General features: G+C 40.7%; 1 protein-coding gene across 1 annotated transcript in view; it reads right to left on the reverse strand.

Annotated features, from left to right (window-relative positions):
- Positions 1-21,441, reverse strand: part of Myo6 (myosin VI) — a 133,912-nt gene that overhangs the window by 67,817 nt on the left and 44,654 nt on the right. Inside the window, exons 2-7 of the mRNA XM_090338539.1 lie at positions 16,459-16,601; positions 11,205-11,274; positions 7,877-7,950; positions 4,084-4,213; positions 1,193-1,298; positions 43-98 (exon numbers count right to left, since the gene is read on the reverse strand). Coding sequence (XP_090194665.1) covers positions 43-98; positions 1,193-1,298; positions 4,084-4,213; positions 7,877-7,950; positions 11,205-11,274; positions 16,459-16,575 — 553 coding nt within the window. The 5' untranslated portion in view covers positions 16,576-16,601. The remainder of the gene's footprint in view (positions 1-42; positions 99-1,192; positions 1,299-4,083; positions 4,214-7,876; positions 7,951-11,204; positions 11,275-16,458; positions 16,602-21,441) is intronic.

The following is a 21,441-nucleotide window of genomic DNA, read 5'->3' on the forward strand; positions in this document are numbered from 1 at the left end:
TCATTACATGCCTAACAATAGAAAATAAAAAACTGACAATACCTTCAACAATTCTATCATCAATGTCTTGACCTGTTCCATATGATTCTGTCAGGTATCTATTTAAAATATAAGATGAAAACAACTGAATTACAAAAATATTGCATTTAATATATTCCAATTGTAATGGCATTTAATATATGAAAAACTGAAACAAAAACCATCTTTATAGTATTAAAAATTAGAAATTTATATTCCAATGTAATTACTCTGTTACGGGCTTAAAATTATTCTTAAAAGTTTCAAACTGAGAAACCCTGAGACCAGAATGTCCACTGGGCCTCCGAGTTTGAAGAAACATTTCCTATTAGCTGAGCCGACACAAACCTCCTTTAGTGGCTTCATGGAAGTAACATGTCAGAGCCAGCTTCCACCATCCTACATATCTGCTTTCATATAAGGGATTTACTTCCTCAAAATGGTAAGACTGCAGCCGGACAGGAATGGCTCGTGCCTATAATCCTAGCTACTCCAGAGGCTGAGATCTGAGGATCGTGGTTCAAAACCAGACTGAGCAGAAAAGTCCCCATCAGACATTTGTCTCCAACTAACCATTCAGAAACTGGAAGTGGAGCTGTGATTCAAGTGGTAGAGTGCCAGCCTTGAGCACAGCCTTGAACAAGGACAGTGCCCAGGCCCTGAGTTCAAGCCCCAGGACTGGCAAAAAAAAAAAAAAAAGTTAGAATGTAGGAAGGAAAACTTGCATACACAGTATACAACACAGGACAACCCTCCCCCACCTCCATTAACTACAAAGCTCAAGTAGTCCAACTAGTGCAGCATGCCAAGCAGTGGAGCTAAAGGCACATGATCAGACACTGTGATCAGCCCAAAAGTGGGCAAGCTGTATGGTGAGCCACAGCAAATAACCATAGAAAATATGTGTTCTATGATGGTGCTTCTAAGAGGCAATGGAGTCGTTAAACTCATGGGCACTGAAAACCAGAGGCTGGGGCATATGGATCAGAGGAGAGCTGTTTAATGGGATCAGAGAATCTGTGTCCCAGGAGTCTGACCGCACAGCAGTGGGAATCTCCTTGAGGTTACTAAATGGGACACCAGGAAGAGCTTACTGGGGGAAATGATGTGTTATGCTTTATTTTTTTAAACCACCAAAACAATGCCAGCCTGTTCAGGTTCACTAGTAACTCACCTAAGAACAAACTTTGTGTTTTCTGTTTTGCCGGCTCCAGATTCTCCAGACACAATGATGGACTGGCTCATCTTGAGAACTTTCATGTCTCGGAAGGCCTTGTCAGCTGTGGGGGAAACACACACAAACACATACACAGTGAAGGCGCCACGTGACATGCATGAGAAGGGAAGGGAGTTCCCTTCCAAAGCCCTTGCTTCTAGTGAAATCATACATATGCACTAGCAGTTAGTGCAACCTCAACAGTAAGTCATCGTAATGGGTTCACGACGTTTCTAAAAGTATTTACTGCCAGTGTTCTACCTTGCTGCCCTAACAGCTAGCTAATGTGAATTCCAAATAAGCAACTCCTAACTTTATGTCAGAATATCTTCATATTTAGGAGCTGTGGCCAAACTTTCCCTAATACCAGAGCAGATCAGCAGAGGGATTTAAAAAAATGCTCACAAAGCATTAATGAGGTCCCCAGGGAAAAATAACTAATGAGCTTCCAATTACAAATTTGGCAACCAGAAATTCTGCTGGAGGAAAAATAACAACACATGATGACAAAATAAATTCCCTGAGGGATGGAGGGAGAGATATGGGGACAAAAACATGAGAAGGGCTATCAATGTGTTTGAAGTAATGCTCCTTCTATCTGGTGAATATAACTGTAACCCCCTCTATTAATTACAACAAAAATACATGAAAAAAATTCTCTGGGTGTTTTCCTTGTAGAACTATTAAATTCAAATATCTCGTAGAATGTATCAGCATTTCAAAGGTAGGAGAAATTGACTTCTTTCAATCTTCCAGATTTGTAATTATTTGTATGTTTTGGCAGTCATAGGGCTTGAACTAGGAGCCTGGGCCCTGTCCATGAGTTATTTCACTCAAAGCTAGCCACAGGGGCACTTCTGATTTTCTGGTGGCTTATTGAAGATAAGAGTCTCTTGAACTTTCCTATCTGGGCTGGCTTCAAACCACAATCCTCCTATCTCAGCCTCTTGAGTAGCTAGGATTACAGGCATGAGCCACAGTACCCAGCCAGGATCAGAATTCTGGCTTTCTATACAATTTTAAACCATCTTCCATATACTCGAACAATTTAAGCTGACAAAACATTTTAAGATGACAAAAAGAAAGCAGAGTGTAAATGTCTAAGTGGTTTAAACGTCTAGATACTTACACATCAAAATCAGTTCCTAACCAATACGGCTCAAGGAGACAATGATTACTTATCTCAAACAGATGCTACTCTTGAATGAGTACCAGTGAATAATCTGCCATACCCCTGGCTATTGCTAAGGGCCAATGTCAGCCAGATGCCATGGTTTGGCCAAGGACCCTATGAGTCTGTACTGACCGGAGCCTAGGTCTGCAGGGTAGAACTGGAAGGGGTGAAGCCTGCATGAGGTGACCTACAGAGAGGCCGCTGGGTCACCGCATGTCCTCTGGGAAGGTAGTTCTTGTGCCTTCACAGCAGCCCTTGAGTGCTCACCGGAGGTCATCAGAAGATGAACATGCCTGCCCGTACTCTGCCTCTGCTGGGATGTGCTGGCTTCTTCAAACCACTGTTATCATCTGCCCAGGGCCAGGTGTCCAGAGGCATGGCCCATATCATGGAACCTGTGCTATGTCTTTTAGGCTTGGAACCTCCACAAACTCTTGTTTATAAGTAGCCTATGTCAGTTATTTCATTACAGTAACGCAAAACTGAGTAATACATCACAGACCATAGGACACATATCCTTTGTCCAATTCATCAACAATGTGTTCCGTGCACATTAACTGAACTGTTCTAAATACTGGTTAGGGGCAAAGGGCTAAAAGCAGAAGCTGGTTTAATGGCCTTTTCAACATGTAACTTATCTCCAGTGACATACTCATTTATAGTCGGGATCTAAAAATTGCAGGCTAAGAAGAAAACATATTCATCAGAGCATCATATTGCTGAAAGCAAGTCACTTGAATATGACTGGCAAAGTACACAGCAAACACACCAACCAGATTTGGAGGCAAAGCCTGGCCAGGCCTAGAGTGAAACAGACTGCACTTACACCAACACCAAACATGATGCTTAGCGAGCGGTTGCTTATGTCTGCTTGCAAATGAGTTGGCTAACTCCTTCCCTCAGTAGGGGTGATGTGGGATGTAATTTCTACTTGGGATGAAATAAATGTGTGTCTCAGAGCTGAAGGGGTTTCAACTTTGAAGAAGGCTGAAAAAGTCAAGAGACATTACTGTTTTCTCACATAGATTCTTCAGACAGGAAGTAAGTAGCACTTCCCGTCCTTTTCCCTGATGCAGGAGAATTCAGGGAAGAAGTATGCTCTGACAGCTCACACAGCTCACACATGGTCTAAATGGTACATTCACAAGTAGCCACGCAAACCTCAAAACTGGGAAAGACACTGCTAAGATAAAGTAATCATCATGAGGAGTCAAAGAGCATCATGTTGCAAGCCAGTGTCAGTGACTCACTCCTGTCACCCTAGCTACTCAGAAGGCTGAAGATCATGAATCGAAGCTTCCAAAAAAAAAAAAATCACAAGTAGAGCTTTGGCTCAAGTGGTAGAGTGCTAGCCTTGAGCAAAAAAAGTTAAGGGGCAGAGCCCAGGCCCTGAGTTCAAACCCCCAAAAGAGCACCAAAAATAAATAAATAAATAGGTGCCATTTTCTACTTTCAGCTAGGCAGCCACACCCAAGAGGACACAGGCCTTTACCGAAGAAAATGTGGCAGATGAGTTGGCTGCACAAGTGTCCTTTCCCATTCTTATCATGCTTGTTCTTAACAATGCTGATGAAGCCAACCAAAAGCTCGAGTCAATGACCAGAACACCCCTTATTAACCCAAGAGGAAAACTAAGGAAATCTGAAGGACATTAAAATATAATTAAATCACTTACCAATGGCAAAGACATGGGGTGGCATTGTGCCAAGAGACTTTCCTTGATAGGACTTTATTGTATCTGAAGAATAGATTTTAGGGATATCAAAGTACGGATTCACTGCAATCAGAATGTTGGCAACATATGTCTATACAGAAAAAGCAGAAACATGAAATTTTCCAGTTATTACTTTCATTTAAAAGCTGAGCAAAACTCATAGAAGAAAATAAATATTCACCACACAGGTACTTCAGTCTTCTCTACAGTCAGGATGCCAGAATCTGCACTTCCAGCCCTAACGCTTCCCTTACCTCACAGATAGCATAATTTCTCTAATTCTTGATACATATTTTATCCCAGCATTCCAGAGGTGCCTCCGAATCAGCACACACAAAATCAACATTTCCTCTGTATGGTAAGAATCATGCCACTCGCACACATACTCCCCCCAAAAAGGGACCATGGATAGAAATCTGAGCCTCTAACCCTTTACCTCAATTAGACTGCATCTGTTGACTCCTTTTGTGGAATTTACTTTTTCCCTTGTTCTATTGCTGTAACTGAGTCTTGGTTATTTGTATTGGTTCTCACATAGCCTATTTCCCCCTGCTACTGAAGGCTTGATTAGAAACTTATAGCTACTTTGGAACATACTGAAGTCTTGATTAGAACTTATAGCTACTTTGGACTCATCTCCATCAGTGAATGCTAAGGGGGTGATTTAGCAAAACATGTGCCTACCATTGATGAGCAACTTTAATTTTCCTTTAAACTTTGGAATCTAACTGTGGCCTTAAAAGGTCAGGAAAATTCACGAGAAGATTTATAAAATTCTTAGTTGTAGTTTAGTAATCCTGACAAAAGTAGGCCACATAAGGTCATAGTTTTCCTTTTTTCTACTTCTAATTGTGAACAGAAAATGCTGGGGATATCTTGAAGTCTTGGGCTATTAATCAAGAAATGTAAAAATTGTAGATTAATATGTATCTATGACATACAAACCCTCAGCCTAATTTTAATTATGTTCTAAAATCTAAATGCCAGTGATTGTATATAGGGATTCCCTTCTTGAATACTTGTTTGTTAAACATGTCAGTTGAAATATGATACAAAAATCAATGTTAATAAATTCTTTAAATGAAAAAATAAATGTAAAAACTGCTCCCTTAGATTTTCCTAAAGTAATTAATGATTCCAGATTATGACTTTTCTAGAAAAGACAAACGAGACAAAGATACTAGTAATAAAGAAAACAGTAAATGTGGCCAACTGCTACTAGCTCACACTTATAATCCTAACTACTCAGGAGGCTGAGATCTGAGGATCAGGGTTCAAAGGCAGCATAGGCAGGAAAGTCTGTGAGGTTCTAATCTCCAATTAAGTATAAACTGAAAGTAAAGCTGTGACTCAAGTGGTAGAGCAATAGCCTTCAGCAAAAAAGCTCAGGGACTGTGTATAGATCCTGAGTTCAAACCCAGGACTGGCAAATACACACACAAATATACATATGCATACCTATATATAGAGAGAGATATCTATTTAATATATGTGAATTAGCTGTTGTTTCATTCAATCTAATAGACAACAGTGATAACTGATTAACAAGAAACAACAAATTTAAACTATTATTCTACATTGCTTCATTCACTTAATTATACAATAATATACTGTTTCTTCCATTTTCATATAATAAAACAGTATATTACTCATAACTAATAGCTTTATGATTAAAAAAGCACAATTTGCTGGGGGGGAAATACCAATCATAACTGAAGCTATGAAAATATGGATTCCCTAGTTTTACTTGGAAGGTGGCATTTCCTGGTTATATCCAAATTATCTTTCACTGATTTATTGCAAACTAAACTACTTTATCAAACTTCAAACTTTGTTATTTCAGTTTCTAAAATAGCATTCCACCCACATTAGACTCTACTCAACATGAAGTTGTTGATTGAGTGAATGTTGCTTCTAAATATATTTCCTCTCAAGAACAACAATATTTAAACCTGAATATACTCTTTATTTTATTGATTTTGAGAAAAGGAAGGTGTTAAGGCTGTGCACAGCCAGAAGATGGCAAGTGAATTGTCTTGGAACTGAATAGTTCTATTTCCCAGCTGTCAGTACTTGGACAGATGGCAAAGACTCAATGTAATTTAGTCAGAATTAAGTAAGTACAATTAGACAGATTGAGAGTGATATAAAAGATTAAGGGTGTCATTTGATCTAGTTAATGTCAAGAAGTCATGTGCTTTCTTCGTTCAAAAATAATGAAGAGTTCCATCTTTATAACAGGATAACTATAGAGTGGTAATTTATCTCCAGCCATCATAAGAATCTATGAGTAGGTCATAGTGGAAGAAAATTTTGTACATGCCCAATACTTATGATCAAAACAGTACAAATGTAATAAAATATAGCTTAGTATCCATCTCAATAGTGCTTTTGTTAAAAACATTATCTTATCAGCCCAGATTTCCCTCAGTGGATGAAAAGATCAAGGAAATGTGATCTGTATACACAACAGAACTTTATTTGTGCATTAGAAAGAATGATACTGTATCATTTGCAAACAAAGGGAAGGCCTGGGGGGAAAATCACATTAAGTATTTTAGGCCTAAATAGACAAAGGATGAACATTTTTCCTCATATGTGGAATGCAGAATTTATAAATATATAAGTAAACATTTCAGGGTAGCATCCAAGTATACGTAAATATATTAACTGAAATATGGTAAATTCAGGGGAGAATTCAAATGGTACAATTTGCTTATAAAGGCTAACTCACCAGAAACATTCAAAAGCAAGGGTGGGGTTAAGGGGAGAGGGTAGACAAAGAGAGAAAGGGAGGAGAATTCAGTAATAAAATTCAACGCATGCCCTACAAAATTAAAATAAGTGAGGGGAGGGGCAGTCTTGGGAGGAGCAGGAGAGAATGATGAAAGGGGTGACGTGGATCAAGACAAATGTATCATAAACTGCTTTGCTGAATGGCAAATCCTTTGTGCCACTACTTAAAAGATGATTTTTAAAATACTATTCTAGACTTGTTTTTTGCCAGTCCTAGGGCTTAAACTCAGGGCCTGGGCGCTATCCTTGAGCTTTCTCAAGGCGAGCCCTCTACCACTTGAGCCACAGCAACACTTCCAACTTTTTTCTGTGTGTTACCAAAGAGTTTAGCCCAGGGCTTCGTGCATGCTAGGCAAACACTCTACCGCTAAGCCACACTCCTGGTCTAATATTCTAGACGTTCAAGGTATAGCATCTAGGGCCTAACGAAACACTGGTTATTTAGGCTTTTATCAGCATTTTGGGGGCCTCTTGATACTCCAATGGGAATTGCCTTCTATTCTAGTTTACATATTTTCCTCATCCAAAATTTTAAATTAACACATTCTCAGTAAGCTTACTTCTCTCCAAAACAATGTGAAAAGTCACACTTAAACAACTTTGTTAAATAAACCAAAAATAAGAAGTCAAAACACAAGACAACAGAATTTTTTTAGGACACTGAAATTAAATACTTTCAAGCCTGAAAGATTTTACACGATGATCTGAGTTCCATCTTCCATTGCACAGGTACTTAACTCAGGGCCCTCTCTGTACTTGGCACTGCTCTGTGCCCTGGAGGCACAGCAATAAATGAGGGGGAAAAAAAAAAGAAATATTCACAGACAATATGCTTTTCAACGTGATCAGATTACAAATGGCTTCCTTCACAAAATTCCAAATCTAACAAAATCAAACAGTGGCATTAAATCAATTATCCACACAAAAACACAACACAATCCACAGTTCACATACTTACATAGATTCTGTCTTTACTATATCGAACTTTGATATTATGGAGGAGTGTGGCTTCATTTAAGTACATTAGTGAACCTAAGACATAAAATTCATAAAGTATTAGATGAAAATATATAGGAAGTTACAAACAATATTAATCTCACTGTAATCACTTAGAACCAAGCTGAAATAAATTTACTTGTTAGGACAGACTGAACATCTTTTTAAAACTCATGTACAGCCAAGTGCCAGTGACTCACACCTGTAACCCTAGCTACTCAGGAGGCTGAGATCTGAGGATCACGATTCAAAGTGCACCCAGATAGGAAAGTCTTTGAGACTCATCTCAATTAACCACTCAAACACTAGAAGTGACTCTGTGGCTCAAAGTTGTAGAGTGCTAGCCTTGAGCAAAAACAGCTCAGGGATTAAAAAAAAATAAAACATGTACACATGAACTCCAGAAGCCTATTAAAAAATAAATCCAGCAAAGGGAAGTACAATGATTCAAGGCTTGCTTTTCATAAACCTAACTTCCATATGTGCTGGGTGGAAATTTTCAACAATGACTTTGCATCTAAGGAAGTGTACCCGTGGAGAATGGCAGTCAGGTCAAATTCAAGGGGAAAGGGACACACCAATCCAGTCTGAGGCTCAGAAGCTCACAGGGGAAACAGCAGAGGAAAAGTGTAGAGTGGCAGACACTGTCCAATTGGTCTGTGGGGCCTCACCACTGACTTCCAAAGGAAGAGTCCAGCAGAAAGCATGCTGTCTCTACACACATAGGAAGCGCACACAGGAAGCTAGATCGTGGCCAGAATGGAGTAGGTGCTTTTCTGTTGTTTGTTTCAGCGCTAGTTCAACTCCATTTCAGTCTACTCCTCAAATCTTCCAGTCTCCTGTGCTCCTGCTCCAGACAAACAAGCACCAACCAACCCATCACATCCTCAGTCATCCAAACTTTAACCTTAGGTGACACCAGAGCCATTGTCCCTCATCCTCCTCATTGCAAATGAGTTTCCAAGTCTTCTACATGACAGTAAGAAGTAGAGCACTGCCGGACTCCGCATGAGCATGCCAACAACTTCAGTATCGTTGGATCGTTAACACACCTCTTTCCTTTCTGCCTGTTTCCACTGCCAGTCCCTGTTTAGGTCTGATGACCTCTCTTGTGAATCCAGTAGCCTCTTGTTTGTCTACTGTTTTCAACTCTCTCCTCTTGGACCCATGCTGTACAAGAGATGACTATAGTTCTAATTAAATCTCAGCCTTGGAAAATAAAAATTAGTAGGGATCCATCCAGAACTAACATCCACCTACTCACATTCAAGTCTAAACAAGTCTCTTCATTAACGTGCATTCAAATGATTTTTTTCACTTAATTTTCCATTTCTTGGGTTTTTTTTTAATGACCTATGCTTTTTCTGACCCATTTCATGTTGCGGCCAGATTGAATGATCCAACAAAGAAGCCATTCCTGCAACCTTCCGCCTAGAATCTACTCTGATCTTGACTTATCTTTAAGATCAGCTCAAAAATGATCTCACAAATGATGCCTATCCATTTTCACTAATACCACCAAAGCTATTCCTCTCCATTTCTTCACAATGATAACCACATATTGCCAGTATTAGGAGGATAATTTTACATATTTGGTTTGGCTACTAAGCCAGACCCAGGAGGGTATGAGGGTAGGGTGCTGCCTGACCCCCTCCCCCCCCATCCCTTGCTGAGGTTGAGTAAGAAGGTGGAATGTCCTAACAGTGAAACAACAGTTGACCTTGGAATAGAAGAAGGACTCTGACAGGGCTGGACAGCAGAGACGTCTCTAGTTTGGGTATTTAGTCACCATGTTTCTATAGCCCTATTCTTTCTTCTTCCACCATCATCCTTGGGAACCTACCCTACCTGTTGCTAAGTTTCTTTTTTCAAAGAAATTCTGTGTAACAACTGCCTCCTATGTCTTACTTTCCTTGAAATACCCTGGTGCATGATGGTATTCCTTTAAGACTATGGTGGAAACATCAAGGTCTTAGATAAATCAATCACAGACGATGGTGGCACTGCAGCCAATCCATCTTTTAAGCTCCCTTTGCTTCTTGGCTTCCAGGAGGGAAGCAACTCCTTCACCCTGTGCTCCTGCCATGTCACATGACCTCACCCAGAAGCAATGGAACCATCCAACCACACACTGAAACCTCTAAAGCAACCTGTCCTCTCCTGGTTAACTCAGGTATTTTGTTGCAATAACAGAAAAGCAACCAATATACCATCCCTTAAAAGCTGAATTGTGAGCTGGGCACAGTGGCTCACACCTATAATCCTAGCTACTCAGGAAGCTGAGATCTGAGGATCACGGTTCACAGCCAGCCCGGGCACTGAAGAACCCAAGACTTTTATCTCCAATTAACCACTAGAAAACCGGAAGTGGCAGAGTTGCTCAAGAGGGAGGGTGATAGCCTTGAGCTGAAAGAGCTCAGGAACTGCACCCAGGCCCAGAGTTCAAGCCCCAAGACCAACAACAACAACAACAACAAAAAAAAAAGTTGAAATGTGATTACTTCTTACTACTGGAAAAATAAAAGAATAAATAAGGCTGGCTAACTAGATCAAAATTTTTCAGTGTGTGTGTGTGTGTGTGTGTGTACGTATCTGTGTATGTGTGTGTACATATCTGTGTATATGTGTGTATACTAGAGCTAGAACTTGGAGCTGCACTCCCGCACTTGTATTTTTTGCTCAAGGATGGCACTTTACCACTTCAGCCACACCATTTCCAGTTTTTTGCTGGTTAAATGGAGCAGCTTTGAACTGCAATCCTCAGATCTCAGCCTCCTGAGTAGCTATGATTATAGCCATGAGCCATCAGCATCCAACTACATAAAGACTTCTGTTGTTTTTTTAATCACTAAACTCACTAAGGTATTTATTATTTGTAAGTCCAATTAATATAGTATTTAAATACAATGTTCCAGAGCAAATCTTTTTTTTAATACTTGTTGCTTCAAACAGTGATATTAAAGTAATCCTTACAAACTCAGCTTCCAAACTACTGAACCACCCATGTGCCCATAAAAATCACATGGCTCTAGCTAGATAAGGTTCAAAATAACTTCCAAGAGGACGAGCAGGGAAGTCAGGGCAATGCCCTACATTGACACAGCTGAAATAATGCGAGTACACTCAAGATCCTCCTCCAACAGCATGCGTGTCTAAGACAATAATGGTGTTAGACTGTGTGCCCCCATTCCCAGCAAACTGTGTGAAGCAGTGGAGTGGAGAAGCACTGTATCCATCCGTCAGCTTCCTAGAAGGATGGCTTCTTTTTCTGTGCCCAGAAGGATACTTACAGTTATCTTCCACATCTTTTTTGCTATCCTCTTCTGCAGGGAACACTTGGTTTATGAGAGCCAAAAACGTCTGACAAACAAAACAAAAGCTCATTAAACTGGAGGCTTGTTACAGTGAGAAAAATACAGGCACTTAACTGGCTGCAAACATAGTAATAATGGCAATAATATGTTCTTTATTAACATATAATAGAGGTTCTACTATTTAACAAGTCATTGATCCAAGCAGGATAATAACTTTAGCAAAAGTATTATCCAGGCTAGGAGTTTGGCCTAGTGGTAGAGTGCTTGCCTAACATGCACAGAGATCTGAGTTCAATTCCTACCACATACAAAGACAAAAGCTGGAAATGGTACTGTGGCTCAAATGGTAGAGCTCTAGCCTTGAGAAAATCCCAAGGACAGCACTCAGGCCTTGAGTTCAAGCACCAGGACTGGCAAAAAATAAATAAATAAATAAATAATATTATCCAAACTGGGAGCTGGTAACTCATGCCTGTAATTCTAGATACTCACGAGGCTGAGATCTGAGGCTCAAGGTTCAAAGCCAACCTGGGTACACAAATCCTAAGACACTTTATCAAAACAGCTAGAAGTGGAACTATGGCTCAAGTGCTAGCTTGAATGAAAAAGGAACAGTATCAAGCCTCAGTACAGCAAGGAAAAAACACTATATATATATATATATATATATATATACACATACATACACAATATTAAATTTGTTTGTAAATGTGCATGTTAGCAAATGACTAATTTTTTAAAAACTATATAGAGATTTCATTGTTTCTAAAACAGAAACGTAATATTCAGTAAGATATAACAAAGCAGACTCTATATTATTAACTAACATATATTTGACACACATTTGTGTACAAAATGTGTCAGATAAAAAGATATTATCCACAAATATTTGATCCCTGAAATTACAAGTATCCACAAATAAACTTGCATTTATTTGTCCTTTAAGTGCAAAGGTCCACTCTGCAGAACTGGGATAGTATCTTTTAAGAGAGAACAAATAATATCAAATTACATCAAAAGAATTAAATTTTAATCTATGCTATTCTAACGCTTATTTATAAATTTATATCTGTAAACAATTACAACTACTCTCGTGGCTGAAGTTTCCAATCATATCAAGTGAAACTGCTAGGAAAAATTGTTCAACTATTTTAAAATAATTCTTGTAGGGTTAAGGCACCAAACCAATAATAATAGTAATGATGATACTTATAAGGTTTACATACGTGTGCACACTTACACGTGTGGGCACACATAATACATAAGAATACTGTATAAGACAATAAGATTAGGATGTTATTCCAACTTATAGAGTTAAATTCAAATCATCTCCCATGTTAAAGAATATTAGCCCTCAAAAGCTCCATTATAAGCCTGGAAACAGGGCTAACTCCGGAGCTGCCTGGAGCTGGACTAAGTAAAAAGAAGGTAGAAGTTCAAGGAATGAAAGGTAGAAGGGAAGGAGAGACAAACAATTGCTGATATGAGAATGAGAACATGAGGCTAAAAGAAGCTCTCAACAAAGGGTCTGTCCCTTCTTTGACCCCAGACTATCAACCAGACCCACTGTCTACTCCCCACCAAGAGCAGAACCTGTTCCATCAAAACAATGATTTTCTCTCAGAGGACACATTAACTGCTCAGCACTGAACACATGCTACACAGCAAATATAGTGCTTAAAACTGGAACAACAGAACAAATAGAATAGCTCCTGCCTTTGAGAGTACTAGGAGGGAGGGGAGGGCAGAGCAGACAAACCAAGGTCTCCAGACTCAAAAGAACACATAATCAATACTTGGCCTTTATTTCAATGGAGGGAGAGGTGAAGCTTTTCATGAAGGTGACCTCAATCAGTCTCAAAAGTAAACAGGTATCAGCTAAGCAAAGAGCTACAAAGAGTGACATTCCAAGGAAAAGAGACCTGGAGCCATGAGGCAGCAATCCCCACACCCATGGAGAAGCATGGGTGGAAGTGAAAAACAAAGAATAAGACAGGACAGGAGGGTGAAGGCGAGACTCCTGTAAGGTAGGACTGGCAGTACACAAAAACAAAATGCAAACTCCTCAGGCCCTCAGTTTGGGGCTTCTGCCTGCAGCTTGTCCGTTACAAATATTGCAATGGTCCAGGTAGATTCATCTCTCCGTTTGTGCTGTCTTGTTTGCTCGTGACAGGGTTTTGCTATGTAGGCCAGGCTGACCAGGAACTGGCTATGCAGTAATCCAAGCTAGCAACCCACTCTCCAACCTCCTTCCTCATCTTTCCAGTGCTAGCTGGGAAACCAGGCATGCACTACCACACTTGTCTTAAACACACCTTTTTTTTAACAGAATGATCTACAGCCTGCGCCAGCCATGTCTCAGTGGATTAACTGTTTTGTTAGTGAATACATACATACCCAAACACAGAAACAATGCACATGCGTGGTACAATGTTAAACCTATTTCTTATAAACTCAAACACACACAGTCTACATACCTGACACAGAATCAAGTCTATGACTGTGGGTCACAAACATAAAACTTAAAAGCCATTTGTACCAGGCACTGGTGGTTCACATCTATAAGCCTAGCAACTCAGGAGGCTGGAATCTAAGGATTATGGTCCAAAACCAGCCCAAGAAGAAGAGTCTATGAGACTCATATCTCCAATTAACCACCAAATGGCCAGGAGTGGAGGTATTGCTCAAGCAGCAGAGCATCAGCCTTGAGAGAAAAAGTCAAGTGAAATGGTGAGGCACTAAATTCAAGCCCCCATACCGACATTAAAGAAAAAAGAAGAATTAAAAAAGAAAAAAAAAAGTACTGCTACCATCATAGCTGTGTTCTCAGGACAGCTGCCAGGTGCTACCTGCCCTCTCTTCTCTGGGCCAGCACGCGGTGTACCCGGACGGTCCATCGCTTCGTGCTCCTAATGTTATAATATTTATAAGATGACAGCCTCTTGGCCTTGAGTGATCTAAGAAAAGACGCCTTTTTAAACTCGTGGCTATTAAGACACTGAACCGTCTCTTGTGACCATGATAAAGACAGGCAGGGGAGGAGAAGGAAAAAGGAAGTGTAAAAGTAAGACAATGTTCATCCTCTAAAAAAGAGAAAAAAAAATTTGATGAAAATAAACTTGTGGCTATGTTTAACTCCAGACCTTTGTTTATAGAATTACCTAGAAATCGAAACAATCTACACAACTCCAGAACTGCGTCCATTCAGTCTACCTATGTAACTGATTCACACTAATAAGGCACATTTTATAACCCATTAAAATATTTAAAATATGGCTGGGAGTTTGGCCTAGTGGTAGAGTGCTTGCCTAGCATGCATGAAGACCTGGGTTCAATTCCTTGGTACCACATACATAGAAAAAAGCCGAAAGTGATACTGAGGCTCAAGTGGTAGAGTTCTAGACTTGAGAAAGCCCAAGGACAGTGCTCAAGCCCTGAGTTCAAGCCCAGGACTGGCAAAAAAATAATAATAAAATTAAATAAAAATAAAATATTTAAAATATAAAAAACCCTGTCCCCCAAAATCAAGTTCCTTCGATGCTTAATTAAGATATACATTTCTCATCTTGTTTTATTTAGTGTTTATAAAATATACTAAAGAGGGCTACGAGTGTGGCTTAGTGGTAGAGAGCTTGACTAGCCAGCAGCATGTAGACCTGGGTTCAATTCCTCAGTGCCACATAAACAGAAAAAGCCAGAAGTGGAGCTGTGGCTAACCTTGAGCAAAAGAAGGAACAGTGCCCAGGCCTTAAGTTCCAGCACCAAGACTGGCAACAAAAGCTTTCAGATACATAAAATAATGAGTCTTTGATGTTTTAAGATGGACTGCTTGTTAATATGGTGCCTGTTAATAAGAGGAAAAACCTTGTCTTTCCTTTCTTGCAGGAATGCCAGTTAGAGAAGGCTGCCTCCAGTGTGGCATAGTATATATTATGCATTTCAGTTCCTGGGTTGTTTACAGTAACAGGATAGCGTCCTCTCTGTGAAGACCTCATGAGAGATCTGCCTTGTTTTTCTAAGGTTCCCAGAAGGATGGCAGTCATATGGCATTAGTTAACTGTGTATCGGTGGAGTATAAATTATTCATGAACATTTGCAGAGTCTAAAAGTAAGCAGAAATGCCATCCACAAATTTAATACAACCAGAAGAAATGTTTAAGAGAAATATTTGGCTAATGTAAAATTACAAAGCTCTCCCACAAAAAAATAGGACTTACCAGTCCTCCTGGAGACAGAAAGAAAGGTGTGTTTACCACAGAGGCCTGCTCTGTAAGCAGTTATCTACTCTTAATCACTTTTCCCCACATTTTCCAATTTGTATCACTGTGAATCACACATGCCAGAATTTGAACTCAGGGCCTCAAGCTCTTGTTCAGCTTTCATTGCTCCCTGGTGGCATTCTACCACTTGGGCCACAACTACAGCTCTGGTTTTTTACTGGTTAAGTATCATAGATTTGTCTGCCCAGTCTGGCTACATACCTCAGTTCTCATGTCTCAGCCTCCTAAATAGTTGAGATGATTGCCAGGCATGGTGGCTCACACATGTAATCCTAGCTACTAAGGAGGCTGAGATCTGAGGATTGCGCTTCAAAGCCAGCTTGGGCACTAAAGTCCATGAGACTCTTGTCTTCGGTTAACCACCAAAAACAGGAAGTGGCCCTGTGGTCCAAAGTGGTAGAGTACTAGCCTTGAGCTGAAGAGCTCAGGGACAGCACCCAGGCCCAAAGTTCAAGTCCCACAACCAACTAAAAAAAACAGATTGTAGATGTGAGCAACTCTATGTGAACCTCTAAGTAAATAAAAAAGCACTTTCTAAAAAAAAGACATCAAAAGGCTAAAGCCAAAAAAAAACCCCTCAATTTGGTAATATAATCCCATTCATATCTCACATTTTTATAATATGTTGACTGTATCACAGACATACTAATAATAATTTCAGTGATGTGGCATAAGGAATTAAAAAGTTGTCACAGTTTCTTTGTCCCAAAGTTCTTCAAGGATGTGATGACAGAGCTTTGCTGACTTTCAGTCTCACTTTATCACTGGACTTCATCTTTCCCCTGGGATCCACACTCTGACTTAACCAGAGAGGACAACAGAAAATGATTAGAAATTCGCTGTTTTTCCTTCACTATTTCAGGCATATCTGCTTCAGTAATGAAGAAGAAAGACACTTGTCTCTTCGGAGGGGTCTGCCTCCCGTCTCTCCATCTCCCTGGGAAACTCACCTTGCCCCTCTGGTTCAGAGGCTCGATGGTCAAGCTATCCGGGCCAATATCCACGATATTACCCATCTGGAACCCGTCGGTGGGGTGCGGGGCCCACACAGGCTTCCCATCTTCCATCTTTGAAGGGCGTCACCCACTCTCTCCTGCGGACAAGGAACCAAGGAGTCCCATGAATAACTTGGGAAACGGGACAAGTAAATCACAACACAGAAACCCACCTGTGCCTGGCACACGGGTAGCCAGTCATCTTCTCCAGCCCATCCCATTGCCTCCTGACCCATATGTCACCTTTGGAGAAGGCAGGGCAGACGTGGGCTACCATCTTGTTCACCAAAAACCAATTCTGCCATGCCTGCCATCCTCCGTGCCTGGGACGAGGACCACACTGCTCCCCATACAGGAACAGATATGTCATGGTGTTTACGGTCGTCCCCAGGACATCACAACAGCACTTCCTGTTGACACTGCATCCTGACTTGCACTGCAGGGAGAGGTACTATGCGAAGCAGTTAGCTTGGAGCTAACTGGATCTGATGGCAAGAGAGGTGACTTCCTTTGGGCTTCCCTGCTGCAGAGGCTGGAAGCATGCGCACCCTGCCCGCTTCTCTCACAACAACACGGCAAACTGTGCACCGCCATTTTATTTTATTGTTAATTCATTCAACTAATATACAGTGGAATGATCTGATCTAAATATAGAGGTTGAAGAGCTTGAACAAATTAATATATCTATTTAACCAATACTTAGTCAATACACAAAACATTTCCCTCACCCCACAAAGTTGTCTCCCGTCTCCTTTGAGGTCCATTCTTATTCTCCCTGTCCTCTTACTTTGTACCTGTTTCTGAGCTTCATATAAATGGTACCATATTATATATAATATTATGGTGTGTGTGTGTACAGGGGCTTGAACTCAGGGTCTTGTGCTCTTGTTTGGCATTTTTGTCCAAGGCAGGTACTCTACCATTTAAGACACATCTCTACTTGTGGCTTTCTGGTGCTTAACTAGATATGTCTCATGGACTTTCAGCCTGGACTGGCTTTGAACCTCAGTCTTCAGATCTCAGTCTCTTGGTTTTGCGAGGATTACAAACAGAAGGAAGCGCTGAGACATTCACCCACCCTGCTGCGGGAACCAGCCCAAAGAATGGCTGCATGACCACAGGCTGGTCTATGGAGGAACGCTGTGAACTGCTTGTTTCTGCATATTGTGAATGTCAGTCTAGTTCTACAATTGTCTTTGCAAAGCCTCTTGAGTTGGAATGCTGAGATGCAGCATTTATAATTCCACTGGTAAATTTAGAGTAGCCTGGGTACATGACAGTCAGAGTCCTTGATTTTAATGAGATGGTATGCGATGAGACTGAATGTAAAAAGGAACCAGCTAGCGGGCAATCCAGAGCACCCACTGGCCGTATGTTTTTCCATTCTCTACATGTACATAAAGACAAGTTGGCTCGTGGGCCCCAGTGGTCATCTTGTGCAGCTGGAATGTCTGTGGGGAATTGCACCCCATGTAGATGATCACAGAGGCACTCCAGCACACAGTTCCGTCAAAAAGCTGCCAATGGCTGGCCTTCTCACATGGTGCTTACTGCTCCCTTTCCTAAGCAGAGGCCTTGGATGGGAGATGGGCTCCCTCAGTGAGCCAGGGCTGTGGGCTTTGCCAGTGATTCCAAGTCAGCAAATGACATGAAGATTCTCCACAGACTCTTGTGTTCCCAGACATGTATATGGATGCTTTCCCCAATCCTAGCTAGTTCCTAGGCTCTAAGAGCATTTACATATCCATGATACACGAATGGATTTCTCCAGCCCAAGACCCCCACTGAGTTCCCAGGTGTTTATTTGCCCATTAGACACATCCTTGTGGGTGAATATCAGCTTAATCGCTTTATTTTATGCTATTTCTCTAGCACCCCAATTTGTTCTTCCCCATATCATAAAGGCAATAAACAACACTCAGTTCACATTAAACCTGGATTCATCCTCAATTCCTTCAGCTCCTACTAAACTCTACCAACCCCTAATCTTGTCAGCTTGCTCCCCAACAACCACTCTATCAATTCTGACATACTAGTCCAAACCAACATTATCCTTTACTAAGACTTCTGCAATTAACCTATCTGCCTGCTTTCAATACACTGCCACCCCACACCTCACCCATCTACCATCTTTAAGGTAAATCTCATTGTGTGAATCTGGTTCCACCATATCAGGGCTTCCCCCCATTGCATACAACAGGCAACCCAACAACCAGAGGTAGGTGAAAAACCTGGCCACACCCTAGGAAAGACAAAAGGGAAATGGAAGACGACTCAAAACCCAGACGAAACTCAGCGCCACCACACTCAGACTGACTCTCCAATGAGTTATTTAACCTTTCTGATCTTTATCTTTATCCTTATCCATATGGTGGGTAATATCACTTACATTACAGAATTGCTGGGAGGATTAAGTGACATAAAACTGAGATCACCACTCTAAGGGCACCCAATCATAGCTCATCATGGCTCTTCCTCCTCTCCCACTCTTTCTGCTTCAAACTACTTATCAATTTTTCAAAACAAAGGCCTCGTGATTACTCTAAATAATAAGGAGAAAACTGTGAGGAGTGATCCCTCAGTAATGACTATCTTTAAAAGAGGCTAAAAGAAATGAAATCACTGCAAAGCAGAAACTTCCAAGTCGAAAACAGAACAGTAATGTCAACTATTCTGAACTATGTCCTGCAGCCACCCAGTTCAGACGAGAAAGTTAAAAGACATACACCAAGTGTCGTCCCCTCACCCAAGCCCCAGGTAGACAGCAACAGATCCTTCACAAGGATGTCAGACCACAAGGATGGGCACAGCCAAGGAGACGTTGGCTCCATTTTGAACATTTCAAAGCAAATAAACAGCTGAGGGGCAACTGACACAGCAAGTTCAGAGAGCTAAATCCCTAATGAGAAATTGGGAAGGATAAAAAAACAACTCAGTTTTTTTAAGCTACAGAATCCCCAGAAGACACAAGGGCAGTATAAGGTAATTATAGAACTAGGGTGAGGAGAAATAAATAAGGACAACTAGATGGAAGTTGAGAAAGAGACTTTCTAGTAGTGACAGACCCACGCCATATTGCTAGGCAAATACACCCACATTCTTTCCTGACCAGAGAGGTTTAGAAGTTGTTGTCTGGACTGAGAGAATCATCAGGAATGATAAAGCTGTACACACGAACCCACTGTACTTCTACAAAGACTCCCTCATGGACTGTCCTTCATTTCCTGGTTATAGCAAAAATGCTGTCATCAGTTTAGAGAGAATTCTTCACCCTAGATATCTGATTAGGTTTCTTCTCCTCCCACATCTGAGGAAGAAGGCTTTTCAGTCTGTCCTGTTATGTCAGTTTAGCAAAAATTTTTCTTTCTCACTGGAACTCACAGGCACAGGCAAAAGATTCCTGAACAGAATCCCAGGGTCACAACAGATTGGAGAGAGACTCGATAAATGGGACTACAGATAAAAGCATAGTCACAAAAGTAGAGAGACAGCCAACCAAATGGGAAAAGATATTTACCAATAATACATCAGACAAATGCTTAATATCCAGTATCTATAGGGAACTCAAGAAACTAATCCCACTCAAACCCAATAAACCATTCACTATATGGGCAAGGGAACTAAAGAGAGACTTAACAAAAGAAGAGATTAAAATGGCAGAAAAGCATATGAGAAAATGTTCATCACTCATGGTCATAAAGGAAATGCAAATAAAAAACCCTAAGATGCCACCTTACCCCAACAAGAATGGCCAAGATTTTGAACTCAGACAATGACAGTTGCTGGTGGAGGTGTGGAGAAAAAGGAACCCTACTGCACTGCTGGTGGGACTGTAAGCTAGTTCAGCCACTCTGGAAAGCAGTGTGGAGGTTTCTTAAAGAACTGAAAATTGACCTTCCCCACTCTTGGGCATCTATCCTGAACACCATAACCCAAGATATGATAAGGACACCTGCTTAGCTATGTTTATCTCTGCACTATTCACAATAGCCAGGCAATGGAAACAATCCAGATGCCCTACTGCAGATGAATAGATACAGAAAATGTGGTATATATATATATATGTATATATATATATATATATACACACACACACACACACACACACACACACACACAATGGAATTCTACATAGCCAACAGACAAGATAAAATAATGGCATTTGCAGGGAAGTGGATGAATTTAGAGCGAATCATGTTGAGTGAGACAAGTCAAGACCTAAGGCACAAAAGGCACATGGTATCCTTAATATGTGGCTATTAGAGCCAAACAGTACAAGAGAGAGGACTCAATATTTGCATATCCAATGCTATGGACATGGTATTGGAAATATAAACACAACTATATAGACATAAAAACTTATGACTCTATAGACATAATGTTTTATTATATAGATTAATATGTATGTATGACATACAAACCCTTAGCCTAATTTTGATTATGTTCTAAAATCTAAGTGCCAGTGATTGTATATAGATTCCCTTCTTGAACACTTGTTTGTTAAACATGTCATTTGAAATATGATGTAAAAATCAATGTTAATAAATTCTTTAATAAAAAGAATTTTCCTTTCTCCTCAGAGCAATTTCCATCCACTGGCCTCCCCACACTGTTCTTTCACCCATCTTCCCTGCATTCAGAGGTGAGCCCAGATCTCCTCCATGGCAGTATCCCTGGTCATAAACTGAATGTGTGGGACCACACCAGTGTATCTCCACAGATGCATATGCGGAAGCCATAACCCACCATATGATTATATTTAGAGGGAGAGGATGACTAAATGAGGTCAGAAAGGTAGGGTTCTAATCAGAGGAGGCTTTGTGGTTTGTGTGTTATTGGGGGGCGGGGGTTTCTGCTGGAACTTGAACTCAGGGCTTGAGTGCTGTCCCTGAGCTTTTTAGTGCTCAAGTCTAGTGTTCTACCACTTGAGCCACAGTT

Source organism: Megascapheus bottae, chromosome 8, assembly GCF_031878675.1.
Source record: "Megascapheus bottae isolate mThoBot1 chromosome 8, mThoBot2.hap1, whole genome shotgun sequence".
NCBI classification, from domain to species: Eukaryota; Metazoa; Chordata; class Mammalia; order Rodentia; family Geomyidae; genus Megascapheus; species Megascapheus bottae.